Raw genomic sequence first — 22,327 nt, 5'->3', positions numbered from 1 at the left:
TCCATTGCTTCTTCTTCAGACTGAAGTCTGACACTGTATAACAAAACAGGAGTTAGAAACCCAATTGTCCTTTTTTTTTTTTTTTTAACTTATTTAAAATCAAGTTAGTTCGCATGCAGTGCAGTATTGGTTTCTGGAGTCGAACCCAGTGATTCATCACTTACATATCACACCCAGTGCTCATCTCAACAAATGCCCTCCTTAATGCCCATCACCCATCTAGCCCATACCCCCACCCACCAGCCCTCCAGCAACCCTCAGTTTGTTCTCTGTATTTAAGAGTCTCATATGGTTTGACTCCCTCTCTTTTTATCTTATTTTTCCTTCCCTTCCCCTAGGTTCATCTGTTTTGTTTCCTAAATTCCACATATGAGTGAAATCGTATGATATTTCTCAGAAACCTCATTGTTCTTATCATCATAGGAATTCATCACTGTGTTAATTTCTACTGCAGAACGCAGGAAGATAGGCTGTGGGTTTACCCCAGTCATTGAAACCAGAACTGGAGAAGGTACTTCAGGGCAAAATACAGTATCTCTCTCCTCAGAAACAGTAAAATACGAGACCCCACACCTCATCAGTACCTAACCCTAACCCTAACCCTAACCCTATTATTAAGTAGGCTCAGTCTACCCAGAGGGAAAGCTTCTATGCCCTACTTAATCCTGATCCTCTGTGTGATGATGCTGAGAATGCAGCTCCTTAGTTCCCCTTCAGGAATGTTTCAAACTTTATATGGCCTTCAATGTATAAAGTCTGGGGACCTGTTAACATATCAATAAACCCATCCTTGCTTATTTGCTAGGAAATGAATCATCTAAGGTTATTTATTTCAATTCTGCCCCGGAAGGTAATGCCAGGAAGGATTTATTTTGTGTTTTCGTGGTTTACAAAACATATTGTCCTTCTTGTCCTAATCCGGTTGACAATTCATTGACTTCAATGTCAGTAAAGGGTCCTCAAAGTTCAGAAAGTTGAAGGGGTGGTGGTAATAGGAGTGCTGGCACTTTTTGGTGCATCACAACTGTCCTAGGATTTAGAACGCCTCACCTGGTACCTACTGGAGAACCAGTCAGCTCCTGGTATATCATGAACTATTCTTGAGTCAATTTAAATTCATCAATAATTGTTGACAGCATATTTGCTGACAATGTCTGATCGTCTAAATGTCCTCCGAGGGGGCCAAGTAGTTTAAAAATATGCTCCTTGACTCAAAACATACTACCTTCCAGCTGAAAAGAATAAGTTCACAGAAACACAAGATTGTAAACTCCAGAAATTACGTTCCCCCCCCCCATATTTTACAAAAATAAACCCTAAACAAAACATGGGCTGAAAAAATAGTCTGGTGGGTAAAAAGGCTCCAGGATTTGAGCCAACGTTGTGCTAACTATCTGTGGAACCACCTGTAAGAAAACAATCAACACTCCTTCTATTTCAGACTCCTTGCCTAGAAAGTAGAGACCTAGAATAATAAAGTTTCAACATTTATTGTGAGATTTAAATGATATGGTATATGCACAAATGCTTAATGCTCTGTAATAATACGTGAGCGGTGAGGTTTATAAAGGAGTGGCTTTGTGCTACTTGAAAATTTCACAAAATAGACCTGCCTATATACTTAGCATCTGTCTGTCTAAATCTCTTTATTTCTCAGAAAAGTGTGTGCAGAAGGGATACATGCCAACTCGAGGATAGTGGCCACCTCTGGAAAGGAATGGGAGTAAAATGAGGCTGTAGTTATATTTTTAATATTATATTTTTATTTTTATTAAGAGAGTTCAGGAACAAATATGACAGAATGCTTACAGGTGTGAAAGTAGGGGGGCAAGTGCAAGGGTATCTGTCATTTTTCTTTACCTTTTGATGTGTTGAAAAAAATTTAATAGTGAAACTTTAAAAAGCCCACAGGAAATTCTCTTAATACACATTTGTCAGGGTGCCTGGGTGACTTAGTCAGTTAAGCATTCAACTCTTGATTTTGATTCAGCTCATGATCTCACGGTTTATGAGTTCAAGCCCCACACTGGGCTCTGTGCCAAGAGTGCAGAGCCTGCTTGGGGTTCTCTCTCTCTCCTCTCTCTGCCTCTCTCTCTCTCTCTCTCTCTCAATATAAATAAATAAACTTAAAAAAAAACTAAATTTGTCTCTGAAGGGGGAATTATTAGGTTTATAAAATATTTCCAATTATGTCTATTTTTGAACCCTCCCTAATACAAATGTAATACTTTTTAGTTATATGAGATAATTAGAAAAATTAAAGGTTGATGATGATTGATGGTAGCAAGAGAACACTTGATTTTGGTAACAGACATTGAAGAAGATAGGGAAAATGCATTCCAGATATGACTTTCTGAGTCACCACAGTGTTCAATTCTTAGGCTGCCAAGACCACAGATGAGACAAGATGAACGAAGAGCCCACATTCACCGGATACCTGTCCACTCTGTTGACAGGTGCTTGGATGCACTTCTCAAATTTTATTTCAAGGCTCTATGGTTTCCATTTTCTTTCCAGTGCCAAATAAACATTCTCCGATAGCAACACGGTTTTGTTTTCGGACAGGCTCTCCAAGAAAACCTGCCAACTTCCTGGGTAATTTAGTGTCAGTGTCTCTCAGTGTATTGAATCCAATGGCAGACCATTCTGCTGCAGGTCTAGATCATGTATATCTTCACAAACTATGCCTCTCCTTTTTCTTTCTCCTCTTAAAGCTCCCAGGGGGGTTTCTAGGATATGAGTGTGTTGCTTGTGCATCATGAGAGGTAGGGTTGGGAGCCCAGAAATCATCTGTGTGGACTTGAGCTTAAATCTCACAGGCAAGATCTATGGAAATTGCTGGAAGAAGCTAAAAAGAGTCACATCCTTCTTTTCACAGTCCTATCCTCCCTCCTAATTTTGCTTAGGAACTCGCTATACAAGACAAGCAGTACCTTGGCTCTGCTATTTCAGACTTGAGATGATGCAAAGGGATCTTTCAGTGGAAGACAGAGAGGAGCAGCTACGGATCTAGTTCCTAGTCATGGGTTTTATGTCCTAAGCATTAATACATGAAAGGCCTGGTACTTGGGTGATGGCCATGAAGCTTTCAGTCATCTTCAGGTCAATCAGTAGATCCAGACTCATGTCCGTACTTCTGTAGTAGATTCCACCTACACACAGCCTACTGTCCCAAAGCTCATCCTGGGCTGGTCCTCATATAGAGAATATGAACACGCCTGCCAGGGCACAACCAGAGAAGAGACATGTAGGCTGAACACCCAACAAAACCTGGTATTTAGTGAATAGCACTGAGTTTTGCTTGGACACCCCAGAAATTTTACCTGCGGTATTTTTTAAAGTAAATTTTATTGAAGTATAGCATACATATCAATTGAATTTTTCTTTTTAATATAACTGTAGTACAGCTCAACAGGTATAAGTTTCAGTTACACTAGATGAGTGAGTCTTAGAGCTCTACACAACGTAGTGCCTATATTAACAGTGCAGTATTGTTAACAATGCAGTATTGTGTGCTTCGAAGTTTGTTGAGGGTAGGTCTCCTGTTAAATGTTCATTCTTTTTTGTCGTTGTGAAGCATTAATTTATCATACGATTTGTCCATTTTACAATAAAGATTTGGTGTCTCCCAGTTCTGGAGGGCTTTGATACTTGCATTACATGTAGCTACATCACAAGCATTAAATGCAATAGTCAACCTCACTATTCTAATAGTTGACTTTATATGTTGTGGTTCTTTAGTAGTAATAGTAAATATAAATTTATACTGATATGTTTAATAGTGTATATACTAACATATATGTTCATAATATTATATTAAAATATATTTTTGTGTCATCTGTTAGGAAGAGAAGCACATTTATAGAGTTACCCATTCTTTTTTTTTTTTTTTTTTAATTTTAATTCAAGTTAGTTAACATATCGTGTGGTGTAGGTTTCAGGAGTAGAATTTAGTGGTTCATCACTTACAAATAATACCCAGTGCTCATCCCAACAAGTCCCTTCCTTAATGCCCACCACCCATTTAGCCCATCCCGCCCCCCACTAGCCTTCCAGCAACCCTCAGTTTGTTCTCTGTATTTAAGAGTCTCTTACGGTTTGACTTTTATCTTATTTTTCCTTCCCTTCCCTTATGTTCATCTGTTTTGTTTCTTAAATTTCACGTATGAGTGATATCATATGAGAGTTAACCATCCTTAATTAGCTTGTATGTTACATTATTTTATAATGTACCTTGATGTGCAGTTTTTTTTTCATGAAGACGTAAAAATACAGATTTTGGAAAACATGACTGATTTTTCACTATTGAAATGAAGGTGCCAATAAAAGGTGTCTATATATGCAGTGATTTATTTTGCAAAACTTAAACACAACTTGATCTGTGGGTGTTCAGTTAGTAAACTCATTACCATTGATGAGTAATTAAACATTTCACTGAGTGATTACATACTGAGGTTAGACTCAAAGCATCATGTGCAACTTCCCGTTTAAAAACTTTCAGGAAAATGAACGCTGTAAAACTCACAACATATTAGTCCTTGGAAGCGGACATATCTAGGTATCCACACCCTCTTATGTAATATCTGAGAACAGAACAGCAGCCAGGAAGCAGGAATGCAATCACCTGTTTCAGACACAGAATTCTTCCTGGTTGGTAAAACTGAGTTGTTTCTCACTAGCAAGTATGCTGATTTCTGTCTGTTCCTCTTGTGGTGATGGTAAATGTTTGATAAGATCATACCTCAAAATGTAAAATCAGAATCTCTAACCAAAACGCAGTTTCTGCTGCTTCCTGAGAGACACGATCATGGCTCAGAGAGAAGGAAGAGGGTGTGGGGAGTCAAGTTGACCTCTTCCTACAAGTCGAAAACTATCAACACTTGTATCTGTCATGTGGAAATTATGGCACCCCTAAGCACTGCTACTATAAATGTATTTCTCTGGTTTTGTTTCTCTGTTTTTTCTTTCCTGTTTTACCTAGCAACTGCAGACTTGTCGCTTTCTGAGCTGACTTTGGACGGAGTGGTCAGTACAATAGCAGCACAATCTAAAATACAGTGCACCCTCGTCCCACTTCCCCTGACGACTTCTACGAATTTGTCAAATAGCCACTCTGTCTTAGCTTTCTTCAACATAAAGGCAGTTACGTACTGCTGGTTCGCATTGGAAAATTATGTGAACTTGTGAGACTTATTTGAGGAAAAGCACCTTGGAAAATGTAGTGACTTCAACCCTCATTTGTGCTCCTCAGGTACTCTGAAGAAGGGTTTTTTGAGGAAACAGGACAGTCAGGCTACAGTGGTGAGTAGAGGCTCTCTTCTTTCTTCTATTATTCTTCTATCTGGACAGTGATATGGCTGTGTGTGTGTGTGTGTGTGTGTGTGTGTGTGTGTGTGTATGTGAGAGAGAGAGAGAGAGTATATATACATGCACACACATATGCACATATAAGAATGCTGACTGCCTTTTAACTGTCTATAAAACACCTCTTAGTAGTCACAAGGCAGTCTACGAGGTCCAAAAGATAGAGTAAGCATTGGCTCAGCTGACAGGCTGACTAGTACTCAAAGATTATCTTCTGTTAGTGGTTGTTCAGCTACCAACCACCGTTACAGGAAAAGAGCTTTATAAGATGTGTGTGTTTATGTGTGTAAGTGTGAGTGCCCACCTCCATGTGCTCACTACCTGACAGAGGATTGTGTACATGACTATGTGATATAGGAGACAGGCTAATTACAGGTGATTGTTTCAGTCTTTCTAAATCAAAATATAAATGTGATTTCTGAAGTAGTGTATGTATAGCTGGGGGGAGTTTTGCAAACATGTGGTGTCTGATGTGATTATATGTTTATAGATGTTCATGTATATAAATGTGTGTGTGTGTGTGCATGTGTGTGTAAGCCTGTTTTCTGTGACATTTGCCTTATTCCACAGGGTGCCTCAGCCATGGAACCAGCTTTGAAGATGATTTGACCCTAGGAGCAGAGGGTAAGTGGCACAGCTCTCTGATGTTGGAATCAAAGAAGAGGTTATACATTAGATACTTAAGAAATGAAAGGGTAGAATGCAAAGGGAGAACTGTGGAAAAAAGAAACCCATTCACTGGGGTCTTATCTGTAGGAAAAAAGCAGTCTCGTTACGACGTAAGGTAAAACTCATAAAGCATCATGTGTCCAGACATACTTCCTCACCAACCTCACATGATGCCTACCAGTCCATCATGAGGGCGTTCATTTGGCTCCTGGGAAGATTACGTATAAAATCACCGTAACATTGGCTGCCCAGACATCACTGAATCTGTATAGGAAGCGTAAAGCAGACTAAATACTGGATATAAGAGAGAGATTGCCTGCAAGAAGATGACGGTTTAAATAAAGGAGGGAGGTATTGCAATGTACCAGTGTCTCCCGGGACCTGTAGAGGCTCACACTGTGGGGCAGGAACACTAGCCTAGAAGGCTGAATGATGTTACCCTCCTCAGGACAGAGAAACTCTGGCCTAGACACCAGTCATCGTTTTTATAAGTTCAGAGGCTTAGGGCCACTTGTTCTCTGCCATGTCTGCCCCCCTTCCAGGTCTATGTTTGATGATCTTTAGATACTCCCATGAAGAGCAGAGTTCATGGGGTTCAGCAAGCCTGTAGTAGTGGCAGAGAGGAATGGAGGGGGCTGAGTTTTAAGTTCAGAGAGGCAGCATAGGTGATTTTCATTTTCCCTTCTAACTTTCTTTTTGCCTTTTTGTTCCTTGCCCAGCCACACTGCTGGCCGCCCATGGCAAAGTCTTCTCCAGGTAAGTGCTAGGGTCACCCAGACTGAATGATGTCTCTGTCAGGAGCTACTGAACTAGGGTAGGTGTCAGAGTCAAAGAGATCAAACACAAAGAGCTAAAGGGTCACCATAGAGAGTGAGATTTTACAACCAGGAATGAGGCCCTAGACTGAGTTTGTGCAGTAGACGGTAGAAGATACACAGCAGGGGGGTAAATATGCCCAGCAGAGCACGTCTTGGAACCAGGATGTAGACTGCTGACAAGAGTCATGTGACATCAGCTCTTATCCCTGCAGGAGTCTCCTGGAGACAGCCCGGCCCTTCCAGCTACTGGATCTTGGCTGCAGTTTGGCTTCCAGCAGCATGACCAGTGGGACCAACAAGACTAGTTCAAGGTAGATACCAGGTTTGGCAGGGTTGTACGAGTGGGGAAGAGGAGAGGCAGAAGAGAATGGAACCAAGAACCCTTGCCCATTTTTTCTTGGATACCTTACTGGAGATTTTATGCAGTCACGTACTTGAGAAGTATGTCCACATTTGCTTCAAGAACAACGGGCAGGGGGCAGTGCAGAGGAATCCATGGCTCAGAGCTGGAATGCTGTGTCAAACAGAGGTGAACTTGTACCCCAGGAGGTGTAGTATGGGTATCACCACAGTTCCTAGACTTACAGCAATTGTTTACGGTAAATGCATTGATTGATTGATTTGTTGATTGAATGAAGCAATTAAATATTGATTCACTCAGGCAATTTTGTATCCCCTTATGCAGATGGGGCAATGACTATGTGAAATTTGAAAAAGTGAAGCAAAGTGCTTGCCCCCAGGAGCTCCAGTCAAGTAGGGTGAACAAAAGACAAACACAAACAACTTTAAGGTGGAAAGTTATGAAAAACAAAGCAGTGTGATAACAAGTGTTTGGAATTTGGTGTCAAGGTTTGAACTTAAGACCCAGTTCTCAGATTTATTAGCCATGTGCCTATCTTTAGTGATTTGTCCTCACTAAGCCTCTACCCTGGCCACATCCCACTTCAGTTGAGTCAGAATCTCTGGAGACTCAGATATCTGTACTTTTTTACTGAAATATGCTTGACATACAATATTATATTAGTTTCATGTGTGTAACATAGTGATTCAACACTTCTACACATTACATTGTATAAGATAGGATAAGTGTGGTAACCATCTGTCACCATAACAATGTTGTTACAATATTACCGACTATATCCCCTATCCTGTACTTTTCATCCCCATGACTTATTCATGTGGAATGCATAGTTATTGAGCTCTAGTGTCACCAGCTTGGTGGTACACAGCTTTGGATGTAGAGACATGTTAGTGCCACACTGAGAGAGACAGAGAGAGCTTGATCTTCTGTAATGCAGGGTTTCTGTCCTGAAAAAAATAGTGCTACAAAATCAGGTTTTGAACATCGGTTAATTTTTACCTCAGGGTAAGAATAAAATGAGTTTTGTGTTTCTTACACACTCAGTGCCTCGTTGTCCCACACAACCATCAGGGTAAGTTGAGTAGCAAGCCACAAAGCGTTTGGCAAAAGCCAGCAAAATCATAGTATGTGCAGGTGGGAACTGACTGATTAATAACCCATAACCATAAGATTTCTTTAAATCTATGATGTTTTCAACTTTTTATATCCCTCTCATAGCAAATTTTCATTCATCTGTGATGTTTAAAGTACTATGATAGAGTCTAATTGGATTTTTAAACCAGGGCTGGATTGTAATTCCCATGTTCAGACCAAAAATGTAGGTTCACGGAAGGGAAAGCTTTTCTCAAAGTCAAAATGGAAGCTAGAGAAAGGATCAGGAAGATATGTAAGTCTTTTATTAGATACTCTGGATGACCTTGAAACTCAGAGTTGCCCCTATTTACCGAACCTCCCTCCTTTCAGCATCTCTGAGATTCTGGACAAGGTGCAAGAAGATGCAGAAGACATCCTCTTCAGTCTGGGCTTTGGCCAAGAGGACCACAAGGACAGTTCTCGGATTCCTGCCCGATTTTTCACTACCCCTTCTCAGGCCAAAGGCATTGATTTCCAACTCTTCCTGAAGGCCCAGGTGCGGAGGGTTGAGACGGAGGACCCTTGCCTCATGCTGGCCAGTGAGTGTTACCATAGGCCCGCTCTACTTCGCCGCCATTCACAACAGTGGCTCTAGATGCTACTTCCTCTTGGTCAGTTTCACCGACCCTTTGTTTCTTGTGTCTGTTTCCTTGCTGCTGTTTTCAATGTGGAGAATTTTGATGTATGCCTCTCCCTCTTAAAGAAATAGTCTTGAAGACACTTCATATCACTACTACTTTCTTAGGCCTTCTCTCCTTTAGCTGAATCAAATGAGAACAATGTTTTTACCTCTTATCCCCATTTTTATTTCTCAGTTGGAATGATAGAATGTTCCTCATTTATAGCCACTGGATTAAAATCACTTCCCTTTAGGGCAATTGTTCTCATCAGTTGGAACAATAGAACATGCCTCATTTATAGCCACTGTATTAAAATCACTTCCCTTTAGGGCAATTGTTCTCATCAGTTGGAACAATAGAACGTTCCTCATTTATAGCCACTGTATTAAAATCACTTCCCTTTAGGGCAATTGTTCTCAAAGTTAAATATGTTAGATTGTCCAGAGACTTTATAAAACATTCATATTCATGGGCTTTTTTTTTTTTTTTCCACAGAGGGAGAGGCTCAGGAGTATTTATTTTAAACAAGCACACAGGATTCTTATGTGTAATCCTTAGACCACATCCAGGGTAACAATTATTTAAATTGTCCTGATTCCATACTAAGGAAAGATATGAGAGGACTTCTCTAGCTGGATGAGGGATAAAAGACTCTATTTGATTCTTTTTTTAATGTTTATTTATTTATTTTGAGAGAGAGAGAGAGAGAGAGAGATACAGCAAGCACAAGCAGGGATGGGGCAGAGAGAGAGAGAGAGAGAGAGAGAGAGAGAGAGAGAGAGAATCCCAAGCAGGCTCTGTTCTGTCAGAAAGGAGCCTGGCATGGAACTCAGTCTCACAAACCATGAAATCATGACCTGATCCAAAATCAAGAGTCAGACGCTTAACCAGCTAAGCCACCCAGGTGCCCCTCTATTTGACTCTATATGTTAGATTATGTTTCAAATTATATTCTGTGACATCCTCAACATGATTGTGTTTCTGACAGTGTTGTTTCAGAGTCTTTGCATCAGATTCAACTTGAAATAATCTTGGTAAAATTACATTCCTGAGTTCGACCTGCTGCAACAATGATTTTGAGTTGGAGTATTTTCACAACCTTAGATGATTCTTATGCACACTAAAATTAGAGGATAATTTATTGAATTTATTTTAAGTGCCAAGTACATAATTAGATGTTAAATTCTGGAAGAACAGACTAGAGAAGAGGAACATGATCCTTGCCTTTTGGAAGTTTTACACCGTAATAGACGTATGGTTTATCACAGTGCTTTTCAAACACGGATGTGCGCATGAATTACCAAAGGAGATTATTAAAATGCGTGAGATACAGTCTGAGATTCTATATTTATAACAGGTTCCTAAGCAGTGCCCATGCTTCTGGACCAGGGACCACACTTTGTGAAGCAAGGTCTAATAAAATGGTATAGTCCATGAATAGGAGCCCCACATTGGGTGTAGCGTTTACTTTTAAAAAAATGATATAGTCCATCTAAATTTCTGTACCCTAGTCCACTGGCTAATAATTGCCATTCTTCAAATTTGTCGCTGTCCAGAAGCCTTCTAGAACCCTAAAGTTTTGTTACTAAGAAAATGATGTTGATTTTGTCCTTTTTTGTTATGTTTGTCATCTAATGCAAACAGTACTAGAAGCCATTGTTTAGAATATACTGACATCAGAAAGGATATGTTAAATCAGGATGCAGAAAAGCTCCTCATCCCATACAGAATTAATTTTTGGGCTGAAGGAAATCATCTGTTCAGGATGGTGAATCAAGAAGTCAAGAAAGTGAAGAAGGGGGATCCTGGGTGTGAGAAATCTAAATGGGAGAAACACTGCTGGGAAATATGGCATCTTCTTTCTGAATTTTGAGCCTTGGGAAGGCTATTGAAGGGAGATATACAAGGGATAATTTACTGATGACCCCCAGATTCACCATCTTTAACCCTTGTGCCCAGGCAGGTTTAAGCAGGTGCAAACACTGGCCGTCACTGCTGATGCCTTCTTCTGTCTCTACTCCTATGTGTCTAAGACACCTGTCCAAAAGTTCACACCATCCCACATGTTCTGGAACTGCAACCCTGATGTGCCATCCATCAAGATTCGGGCTCCACAACCTGAACCTCTCTCACCCAGAGACCGCCTCCGGAAAGCCATCTCCAAGATGTGCCTGTATACATGTCCCCGAGATCGGCTATCAGCACCCCATAATATCACAAAAAAGAACAGTTTGGACCAAGTGGTATGGGAAGTGATGGACAGAGTGAGAGGCGATAAACTGGTCTTCCAACAAGACCTTGGGTTTGGGCCAGGCTCAGAGGAAGATGCTGTTCCTCCCACCAGGGACACAAAGCTGCCCACTTCTTCTGGTCCACGTGCCCTTTGCCATAAAGAGGAAACACAGCAGGGGATATCCACAATGCAAACACCATCACAAACTCTGGATTCGAACCCAGAGGCAACCTGTTGCACACATTCTTTGCCCAAAGCAGATCTACAGTGGAGCACAGACCCTGCACAGGTGAAGAGAGAGCTGTGGGGTCTACAGGCCACCAGTAAGGAAGTCCACTTAGCCAAGGATGCAACCTTCTGGAAAAGAAAGAGCAGAGCAAGAAAGAGCCTGTTTCAGGAGAATCCCATGAGCAGGATGGTTAAGTCATTGGACTTGTCCATCATCCAGCAGAGCCAAGAGCGCCCGGCACTGCACCCATCTCTAACCCAGAAGCTGCAGGACACTTGTGACTTGGAGGACATGAGAGGGTTGGGGGCAGGAGAGAGGCTGGCAGAGAAAGGCTTTGTATTCTTGCCATTGGGTAAAGGGAATCCAGGCTCCCTGTCCTCGCCAGATATCCCAATTCTTGAACTACATTCAGAAACTTTTGGGAGTAGGTTAATGGAGAAGGATTAATAGGTGTGATTTCTTAAGGGCATCCAGGTTTCGAGAACTTTTCTAATTCCTCATCTGATCTGATCTTCACTGAAGTTTCTCATCAAGCACACCTGCCTATCATTTGTGGGATCAGCACAAGAGTATACATAGAGGTCGATTATACACTAAGCTAAACACTATGAAATAAAGTATGTTCTCTTCTACATCAATAAATATGTAACCATAAAGACCTGGAAGTCCAGGTTCAAATTTAAATTCTCAGACTCTTCGGACTTCTGTGCTAGAACACAGCAGTGTGGGCAGAGCCACTCCCTAGTCCTTGGACTGTCACCTTCTCTTCCCACGCCCAGATCTGTCCTAAACCACAAAGACTTTGCTTATAGATGTGTGAGCACCCCAGCCTGCATATCCAAAAGCTACACACCCTCTACTCACAAAAATAGCCATCCGCTGGTCATCACTCATGCCTAGGAGTGCATACGTTAGCCCAGAGGTTAACCTTTTAAGACAACAGATATCAGGCAAAACCAGTGCAATTCCCTGAAGAAGCCTTGAAGCCATCTGAGCACAATATCTGGGCATCCTTTGTAACCGGAACATGTTCTAGAAGGGGTAGTGCAAGATCCAGGTGGGCATATCATGTAGGTCGACCAACTCTTCATCCTGTGGACTCTCAAAAACCTAAGACCTCTCTTGCCTGGGACTATAGACAGTACTGCCATCAAATGCTGAGCTCTCTTGGGAAAGTTCTCAGACCCTTGCCACAAAGAGAAACTGTGATGATTTGTAATATCGTTTGCATGTATGTCACCTCTCACTGGACATAGAGTTGCACCTCAGCTCCTGCGTTCCTCACTACCACATTCCTGCCAAGACAGAAGAATCCAAGTCTCTCAAGTACACTCAGCCTCTTTCCCCTATGGCCACCTGCCATCCAACACCTTTCCCCACTGGCTCTGGGTTCTGCTGGGATCTTGGTTACAGGTGCAAAGCCATAGTGAGGACGAAGAGAGCTGCCGGCCCAACAGTCCCAGACACCCCCACCTGTGCCAGATGTGCCGGCAAAGACTCAGGCAGTAAGTGGGTCTCTCCCTCCTCTCTCTCTCTCTCTTTCCCTCCCGCCCTCCCTCAGGCAGTGATTCTCAGACCTGGCTGCATATTGTGATTGCCCAGGAAAATTTTTTTAAATACCCATGACGAAGGGTCTCACATCCTGTGATTCTGATTTAATTGACGTGGCATGGAAACCAGTGCCTGACCTTTTGTTTTTAAGCCCCTCAGGTGATTCTATTATGGCTGGTTAGATACTTCTTTAGTTCAGTGGTTCTCAGACTTCAGCATCAGAATCACCTGGAGGGCTTGTTGAACTACAGATGTCTGGGCCCAAATCCCAGAGTTTCTGATTGAGTAGCCCTGGACAGTGCCCAAGAATTTGCATTTCTAACAAGTTCCCAGGTGATGCTGATGCCACTGGTCTTATAATCACAGTCTGAGAACTGTTCTGGGGTAAATTCTGTATAACCTTCATATTCCAAACGTAGCCTGCAGACTGGCAGCCCTATAGCATCACTTGGGATTTTGTTAGAAATGTAGAATCTCAGACCCCACCCCAGATCTCAGGAATCACAGTTTTATCAAGACCCTTAGGTGGTTTATTTGCATGCTGAAGTTTGAGAAGCATTGCCGGAGTTTTTAACCATAAAGAGCTACGTCCTGGCTCCTGCTTAGGGCTACATTCTAATCAGCCCACATCACCACATGGGGAAGACCCCATGTATCTCGCAGCTATGTTCCCCTAAACTCTGAGCTCCTTCCAGTAGGTCTGATGTCCATAGTTCTCCTTCCCTTGTCAAAGAAGGATAACAAATCTCACATAGGTGGCTATTGCAGCTAAAATGTCTTTCCTTTCAATGCGAGTTTGAGTATTGACTGTGTCAGAGGTATCCCTTTGAACGCTTTGGCTAAAGATTCATTATTTAAACTAAGTATAAGTGAGGCTCCTGTAGTCTTTACCACCTATCCCCTAGGACCATAGAGAAGACGGCATCAGGAAAAAATTTTCTAAGATAGCAGGACTTGAAATCCTTCTTGAATTAAGTCAATGAGTCTTGCTTAGAGTTCCTTCCATTTTGAATCTCTTAGTACTATTGACTGCGCTTCCTTGCCCAATAGTCATTTGGGGTCAATACTCTAAATTTACTGTGTTACTTGTCCAGAATCACAGAGATCTTTACACTTCTAGCTCTTCTAACTTTCTGTGATTGTAGAGCCCTAGTTGCTTTTCTTTCTCTCTTACTCATTACTTTCATCTCCAGATATATAAATTGTATGTATACAGTAGCCACTCACAAAAGAAGTAAATATCAGAAGGCAGCAATATATTATATATAGTTGGGAGAAGTTTAGGATATGGAGTCAAATGACCCATTCTATACTTACTCAATGATCTTGTAAAAATCACTTAACTTTAATTTTATCCTACATAAGAGGAGACTAATATATAATTGTGTGTGTGTGTGTATGGACTGGACATTTATGTAGAGTTTCAACCCCTTAGAGAGAGTTCGTGAAGGCAGTGTAACATATTAGAACAACAATGGTGTTGCTGATTTTAGAAAAGGTAATCATGGGCATAAAATATTTAGATCAGTGATTCTCAGTCCTACAAGGTTTTTTTTAATTGCTATTTCCTGGACTCCAGCCAATAGAGTTAAATGCAAATCTCTAAGGTTTGGGCTTGGGCATCGTTTATTCTTCTTTTAAAGCTTTCCTATTGCTGCATAGCAAACCATCTAAAAGGTAGTGGCTTAAAGAAAATGTTTCTTATTTCTCACTATTTTGTGGGTTTACTGGAAGATTCCCCTGTTTGTCTCACCTGGGCTCATTTATGCAGCTGTTTTGGACTATTTGGCTGGGCTGGATTGGAAGGTCAAAAATGGACTCCCCCACATGTCTGGAACCTTAGTGTTGACTGTCAAAGGGAGCCCTCTCCATGTGGTGTGTCTTTCTTTGATAGTCTAGCTTGTCTTTCCTATTTTGCTGAATTCCTAAATTCATCAAAAACTGAAATTCCAATGCTTCTATTTACGGGTATGTTGCAAGTTTCACAACGTCCCCTTTACCACATGTTATTGGTCAAATCAAGTCACAAGATCAAACTGAATTCAAAGGGAAGGAAAAACAGACTTTTTTTTTTTTTTTACATTTTTATTCATTTTTGAGAGACAGAGGGAGACAGAGTGTGAGTGGGTAGGACGGAGAGAGAGAGGGAGACACAGAATCCAAAGCAGGCTCCAGACTCTGAGCTGTCAGCACAGAGCTCAACATAGGTCTCAAACGCATGAACCACAAGATCATGACATGAGCCGAAGTCAGACGCTTAACCGACTGAGCCACCCAGGCATCCCCAGACTCTATTTTTTAATAGGAGCGGCAAGATCACATTGCAAAAAACCATGTGGATGGGAGGGTTGTCATGCCATCTTTACAAACGGTCCATCACGATGATCTCAGTGCACCGTGAGGATTAAGAATAACTGCTTTCGTGGGGCGCCTGGGTGGCTCAGTCGGTTGAGCGCCTGACTTCGGCTCAGGTCATGATCTCACGGTCTGTGAGCTCAAGCCTCCCTGTCGGGCTCTGTGCTGACAGCTCAGAGCCTGGAGCCTGCTTCGAAATCTGTGTCTCCCTCTCTCTCTGCCCCGACCCTGCTCACACTCTGTCTCTGTCTCTCAAAAAGTGAATAAACATTAAAAAAAATATTAAAACAAAAAAAAAAAAGAATAACTGCTTTCATTAAAGGGCTTAATCCTCACATATTAAAGATACACTGGGGGTAAGTTTTCATTCTATAGCTAACTCAGACTCAGCCACAGCATACAAATTTGAAAAGGAAATTAACTGCTAGACTTACCACATTAAAATAGAAACTGTGGAGTTTGTGCTCCACAGCTAGGTTTCTTTGCCACTGACTTAATTTACTCTGAAATACAAAGCTTTGCGCAAGTGTTATTTGTCCAGCAGATGTCAGCCTCACACAAGAAAATGCCAAGATGTCCGGCAAAGCAGGCCGTGTGCAGGTTCTATAATGTTATACTTTCTGGGCAGTACCTACAACACCCAGGACACCGGTTCCTTCCCAAAACTGTCCTACAGGGAAAAAGTATTGTTAGGAGTTGTAAATTTTAGATAAGGAATCAGATTCTGTTTTCTGCCAGGGATATGTGGTTAGAAATGATGTATTTCCCTTATTCTAAGGCCTGCATTTTTCCACATTTTAATATCTCTGAAATAGAATAGGTCTTACAACTGACAGTGCCGATGTCTATTTTTTATTCCTCCTTAGTGAAATATAAAATAAAGGAGTCTTGCAAAAGATGGTTTCTCAGATTCAGTGAAACACAGCAACTTTAGGAATTAAATGTACTTAACTCTCTCGAGTAGTTGAGGAAATGATTTTGCAGGTTGCCCTTCTATGATTTCCTAGAAGACTCCGAGATCTCTGCTTCACTGACACAGTCTTTGGCAAGCAGGCCACGGTGGTTCCCAAATCTTTTGGACGTTCCATAAATTTGTTTCATCGTCTTTTCACAAAGCTATGAATTATCTCTCTCTATTCACTCCTCTATCATCCTTTAAGACATCACAAGAAGGGGGCAATACCTGTGAAAGCACCTCAGGGGTGCCAAGATTAAAGACTGTGTGATAAATATGGAAGGGGGAAGTTCACTCACCACCTTCTAAGGCAGAGCTAGTCTGCCTCCAGGACCTGTAATTATCTCTCCCAAGGACGAATGATCTCCCAGGAGCTCCGTATCAAGCTTCGTGTTCACCTACTACTCGTCATCAGGCATGAGAGGGGTGTGAGCCTGGGTAGGAAAGGATAGCAGCCCCCAGCCAGACATTGAGTCCAGTTGTACAGTCCTCACAATGCACAAAAATACTCAAAGAGGCAAGCGGGGGTGGAAATCCAGCTCTCCTGTGCTTACCATCCAAAATCTCAAAGGTCTTTATCTTCTAAGCAGAGTTCCTTTTTTTTTCTAATTCATCTACATAAGGTGAGTGCTTTTCTGTAGGTAGCCCAAGGACACCTTAAAAAAGGATCTTGTCCCCAGCTATCAGCTTTCACTTAGTCTCTGTCAGAGAAGAAGTCTTAATCTTCCTCCCAGATCCTAGGAAAGGATGACCCTCATCATGCCTCATAATTTGCACCACACTGAAGACTTCCGAATGCATAGCCCTTTCCATTTGTGCCCTGTTACAGAAATTTAAGCTGTTGACCTCTATCACATTTATAAAAGGCAGAGCCAGATCTGAGGTGGGGGGGGGGGGCACAAGCTCAAATATATTCTATCTGCAAAGGGATCATACCTGGAGGTGGGGGTTGCACTTTATGGGCATCTCTCCTGGTGGCAGTGGGAGAAGACAGGCAGGATTGGGTGGGGAGACCACGCAGAGCATCGGATAAAGAAGGAAACTAGTCTTAGATCATCCCAAATGTCAGGTAATCCAAAGCTGTCTGTTGATATTTAGGGGACCGATATGAGACAGGTAGCTACAGACTTGCACTTTGATGTAAGATTTTCCCATGTGACAATATTAACAACAAATGTTTACATATAGTGCTTACTACATGTCAGGCCTAAGCCTTGGCACTATGTGGGAGTTAAATCACTTAATCCTATGACATAGCCGTTTTATTGTTCCCCATTTTATAGATGGTCACACCGGGCATGGTTACTTTTATACCAAAATAAATTTTGAAGAGCCGCTATCGGACAGGTGGTGTAGGGAGGGATGGGGAGAGGCAGAGAGGAAAGCAACAGGGCACCAGGAGCACGTGACGATTATTTTTCTGCCTCACTAACAGTTCTTACCAAGGTTTTTTTGCATCTATTGGGGAAATATAATTAAAGACAAAATCTTCTGCCATCCCAGAAAACCTCTCCAGAAAGGTATAAGAAAAAGAAAATAGTTTTGTTTTTTTTTTTTAATATGATGTGTGTGTGTGTCAGAGGCCATCCACTAAAGAGATTGCAGAGACAGGAAGAAATCCCACCCTCTTCCAAAGGCAGGCAGATAAAGGCCCTTACATACATACAATACACCCTGGAACTGGTGTGGCCAGCTCTGTCAGCTAATTGCCTTTATCCAAAGGACTACTAAAACTTCTCGTATCGACAGAGGTAGTTGCGCAGGTGGGAGCCGGGCATCTACGGTAGACTCCTGGTCTCTCATGGGGACCCAGAGATAGGGCGAGAGTCTTGGATGATTATTACATTTCAAAGCAAAGGCTTCCGCCATCCTTGAGAGAGACATTTCAGGGTCACAAATGTGGCAAGAGGCTTATTTAGAGATTTACGTACATTTCAAAGGCAGAAAGAACTTACAAGTTTTCTAAAGAAACCCACTTTCAGAAAAGGGGAGGGGGCTTCCACAAGAGGGAAAATTAAGCCTTTTATTTTTAATTCGTATTTGCCATTATACCTGTGTTCATATCTTTCCTCTCCTTTGGCCTTCCCTTCACCTGGACTGGATCATCTCCCCTTGTGTTGCTTAATGTCCATTTTCTGAGTTACATTTCCAATGTTTCGGTGGATTTCCAAGGCTGTAGCCAAAGCTGTCGAGCCACACAACTTCAGGTGTCAACATTCATGTGGCCTGCCATGCAAACATTGTTCCTAGAGACGTGCTGAGCAGAGGCCTGATCTTCATCCACAGCGCCTTACCCAGCTCTTCAGGTAGAAAGGGACTTTCATGACAAATACAGCACTTTCAGAGATATTACGTCATGTAAGTCTTTTAATCATTTAGGCTAGATGAGAAAAAAAATTGCTTAGCAAGATCACATAACTCGTTAGTTAAAAAACTCAGGTCTCCTGACTCCCAAACCAGTGCTCTTCTCATCAGAACACACTGCCCTGAGTGTGCAGGAGTTCGGACTACCAAGGTGGATCAGAGCGAGCCTCACTGCATGTACTTGAATCTGATTATCATTAACTATGTGCCCTAATCCTTTGCACTAAGCACCAGTGCCCTCACCACCTTTGTGACTACTGGAGTTTGCCTGCCTTCTTATAAACTCACCGGCAAGGGAATGCCATACAGATTAAGCAGGAATGCTCACAGTTCAGCAAAAGACATGACAGGAAAATCAAGAAGCACATTTATATAACTTCATTAAATGCCGCAGAGGCATAGAAACATGAGCTTCCCAGAGGATGACATATCCAGGTGAATCTAGACACATGAGTAAAAGGTCAAACAAGGCAAGAATAGTGGGGGGAAGTAGAAGAAGAAGCGACAGAACATTGATATACCAGGTAGAGAGATACACATATTCAAAGGCAGAGAGAAATGGAATATCATAACATCTTCAGAAACTACACCTTGTGCAAATTGAGAGAAAAGGGTATGTGGGAGATCAAAATGAAGAATAAGAAAGATAAGTAGAAATTACATTATGAAACAAAGGTCTTCAATATTATATTAAGTGTTTTGATTTCATCTAGAAAGATGAGGAGCCACTTAAAAATTTACAAAAGAAGTGACACAATTAGATTTATCTTTTAGAAAGATCATTCTGGCAGAGACATGGGAGATGGGTGGAATAGGGAGCCAACGGAGAAAGAAAAATCATTTGAAAGCTTACCACAAAAGACTGAGGGGAAATGGGACAACCAGAAATTAGATGAGCATGCAAGGAATGGAGGGGAATAAGAGTGGGACTTCAGATATTTAATATGCCCAATGGCTAAACTGAGAACCAGTCAGACTTGTGTTTGGGGGGAAGGGGAGGGAAAAGAAAAAAAAAACATAGGGAAATTTCCAAGTTTCTTCTTGAGGGATTAAGTGAATATTAATGTACTTTTATTAAGAACAAAATACAGTAGGGGCGCCTGGGTGGCTCAGTCGGTTAAGCGTCCGACTTCGGCTCAGGTCATGATCTCACACTCTGTGAGTTCGAGCCCCTTGTCGCGCTCTGTGCTGACAGCTCAGAACCTGGAGCCTGCTTCAGATTCTGTGTCTCCCCCTCTCTCTGCCCCTCCCCTGCTCATGCTCTGTCTTTCTCTGTCTCAAAAATAAAAATAAAAACATTTTTAAAAAGAGAACAAAATACAGTAGAAGGAGCAAGATGGAAGGCAAATATTTTAAAGGATAATTTTCAAAAACACAAAATAATGGTTTTTGTGTTAATATAAATAAGGTAAACACATTCAAAGATTTTATTCAACTCATTAATTAATAAGAATTCCTATTAATAATGTGTTTGAACTGGTCCAAAGACTATTTGAGAAGCTAGTTCTTTTAAAACTAGGTAACCCGAGTTAGCTACACAACTGGTTAATACACAACCAGACCATAAATTCTCATCTTTGAGGTTATTGGTTACACTCGAAAGAAATTATTTGCATCTCTACTTGGCATACATTTGTGAGATAACCTCTGCCCCCACAGAGTAGTGAAATAGCCAATAAAACAAAACAAAACAAAACTCAAGGATAACACTGTACTGAAAGTACGTCTGGTAATCTTGTTTGTCTATTTTCAAGTCTAGAATAATTCGATGAGTTAAGATCTGGATATGATGAGTTGGCAGTAGTTCTTAAATACTAAAATAGAGAGGTCCATAAGGCAGCTGGATATATGAATTTGAGGATAACATTTTTTTTGGAATTCGAGGTTTACTTATAATAGGTGAAGGAAGGCATGAGAAATAATAGTTCACCTAGGGAAAGTTTGCAGAGTCAGAAGTTGAAGTGAAAAAGGAACCTTTAGAAACATTAGTATTTAAAAATTGATCAAATGGTGTGTAAGTGGCTCAGTCAGTTAAGCGACCGACTCTTGATTTCAGTTCAGATCATGATCTCAGAGTCGTTGGATCTAGTCCTGAGACGGGCTCCATGCTTAAGATTCTCTCTCTCTCCTTCTTCCCTTCCCCCACTTGTGAACTCACGCAACCATGCATGCTGTGTCTAAAAAAAAAAAAAAGAAAAAAAAAGAAAAGGAAAAATTGATCAAACAGCAGATGTTCATAAAGGAATAGCCACATGGATTAAAAAAAGAAAGTGTCAGATAGTAGCCAAGGGAAGTTTGTTTCAGGAAGGAGGGTGTAGTCTTCAGTAACATACATCATAAAATATCCAGAAGGAAGGAGAATGCAAAGATATCATTGGATTTGCAACCACATAATGACTGATGTATTTTTATTCGTGTGGCAGGGCTTTAAAGTATGATTGTGAAAAGTGAATAAGAAATTATGCAAATAAAGAGATTCTAAGGAATGTCTTGTTTTTTCTAGGATGGGGAAGGTTTAAGCATGTATATTTGCAAAGGAAAAGAATCAATAGGGTGGGAGAGGCTCTGGTTCAGGAAGGAAGAGAGATTGACAATGTGGGGTCACTGGAAATTTGGAATCAGTTGAGATCCAAAATGCTTTTGAAAACTTAACTTTAAAAAACAAAAATAAAGTGGCATGCCTGGGTGGCTCGGTCAGTTAAACATCTGACTTTGGCTCAGGTCATGATCTCCGGGTCCATGAGTTTGAGACCCGCGTCGGGCTCTGTGCTGACAGCCCAGAGCCTGGAGCCTGCTTCGGATTCTGTGTCTCCCACTCTCTCTCTCTGTCTCTCAAAAATAAATAAACATTTAAAAAAAAAGTGAACACTTCTAGGAATCTCACTTCATGAGGGGCACACAAGAAAATCCCAGTTACATGAGGGTTTCTTTGCTGCTGCTGCTGCTGCTGCTGCTGCTGCTGCTAATGACTTTAAATATGACTTGCAGTAGTGAGAAACATTTCAACAGGTGGGATAGAAAAGCTTCTACCAACCCCAGCACCCAGGGCTGACTCAAAAATGCGTGATGTCTTTCTTTTTATTCCCACTGCAGGCTTTTTCCACCACCACAACCATACATGTTCTGATAGCAGTGACCTCATAGAAGAGCCTAATTCCCACCTCTTCTCACAAGAGGTTGTACTACCCCAATGTCCAGCTCCTGCTCCCTGACCCTACAAACCCCTGAACTTGATAGGAGAAAAGCATTGTGGTCCACTGGAAAGATCAGACCTCGAGACTTGGATTCTATGCCCTGATGTTGTCATAAACTGCACGCACAGAGAAGGACCTGAGGCACATCACTTCATTTCTCTGTGCATTGGTTTCTCTACCATGTGGGCATGAGAAAACACAAGACAGGCAGTGGTAAACTGGACAAAAATGTAATTTTCCCCCATGCTTTGACACTGCCTAAGGCAGTTACAGGATTTAACAGTGGTCGAGTTTAGGACACAAGGATTGCTACGGGAATGCTCTCAAAGGACTCAAAGTGATGAAAACGGAGAAATCCCACCTTTCAGCTCTGAAGCCTTGGTGCACCCAGCAGTAAGGTTCCCTCTGAGCCTCTACACATCCCCATGTGTTCCCAATTAAGTTCCAGAAAATCTTCCACAACACCAGAGTCCTGTTTTT

General features: G+C 41.6%; 1 protein-coding gene across 2 annotated transcripts in view; it reads left to right on the top strand.

The window, feature by feature from the left end:
* Positions 1–21,814, top strand: part of TESPA1 (thymocyte expressed, positive selection associated 1) — a 34,415-nt gene extending 12,601 nt beyond the window's left edge. Inside the window, exons 4-10 of one of the 2 annotated variants that reach the window (XR_006959789.1) lie at positions 5,252–5,301; positions 5,935–5,988; positions 6,753–6,789; positions 7,064–7,162; positions 8,677–8,885; positions 10,926–12,933; positions 21,747–21,814. Coding sequence is in view for 1 of the 2 variants with exons in the window: in XM_047065968.1 (XP_046921924.1) it covers positions 5,252–5,301; positions 5,935–5,988; positions 6,753–6,789; positions 7,064–7,162; positions 8,677–8,885; positions 10,926–11,875 (1,399 nt within the window). In the remaining variant the exon portion in view is untranslated. Of the gene's footprint in view, positions 1–5,251; positions 5,302–5,934; positions 5,989–6,752; positions 6,790–7,063; positions 7,163–8,676; positions 8,886–10,925; positions 15,098–21,746 lie in introns of those variants that run through there. The other variant, XM_047065968.1, reaches the window with a different exon arrangement.
* Positions 21,815–22,327: the final 513 nt, after the last annotated feature.

The sequence above is a fragment of the Lynx rufus genome, unplaced genomic scaffold (genome assembly GCF_022079265.1).
Source record: "Lynx rufus isolate CCGP_SWC_20201006 ecotype Redwood Valley unplaced genomic scaffold, mLynRuf1.p SCAF_7, whole genome shotgun sequence".
Classification (NCBI taxonomy): domain Eukaryota; kingdom Metazoa; phylum Chordata; class Mammalia; order Carnivora; family Felidae; genus Lynx; species Lynx rufus.
This window is presented reverse-complemented; position numbering and strand designations above follow the sequence as displayed.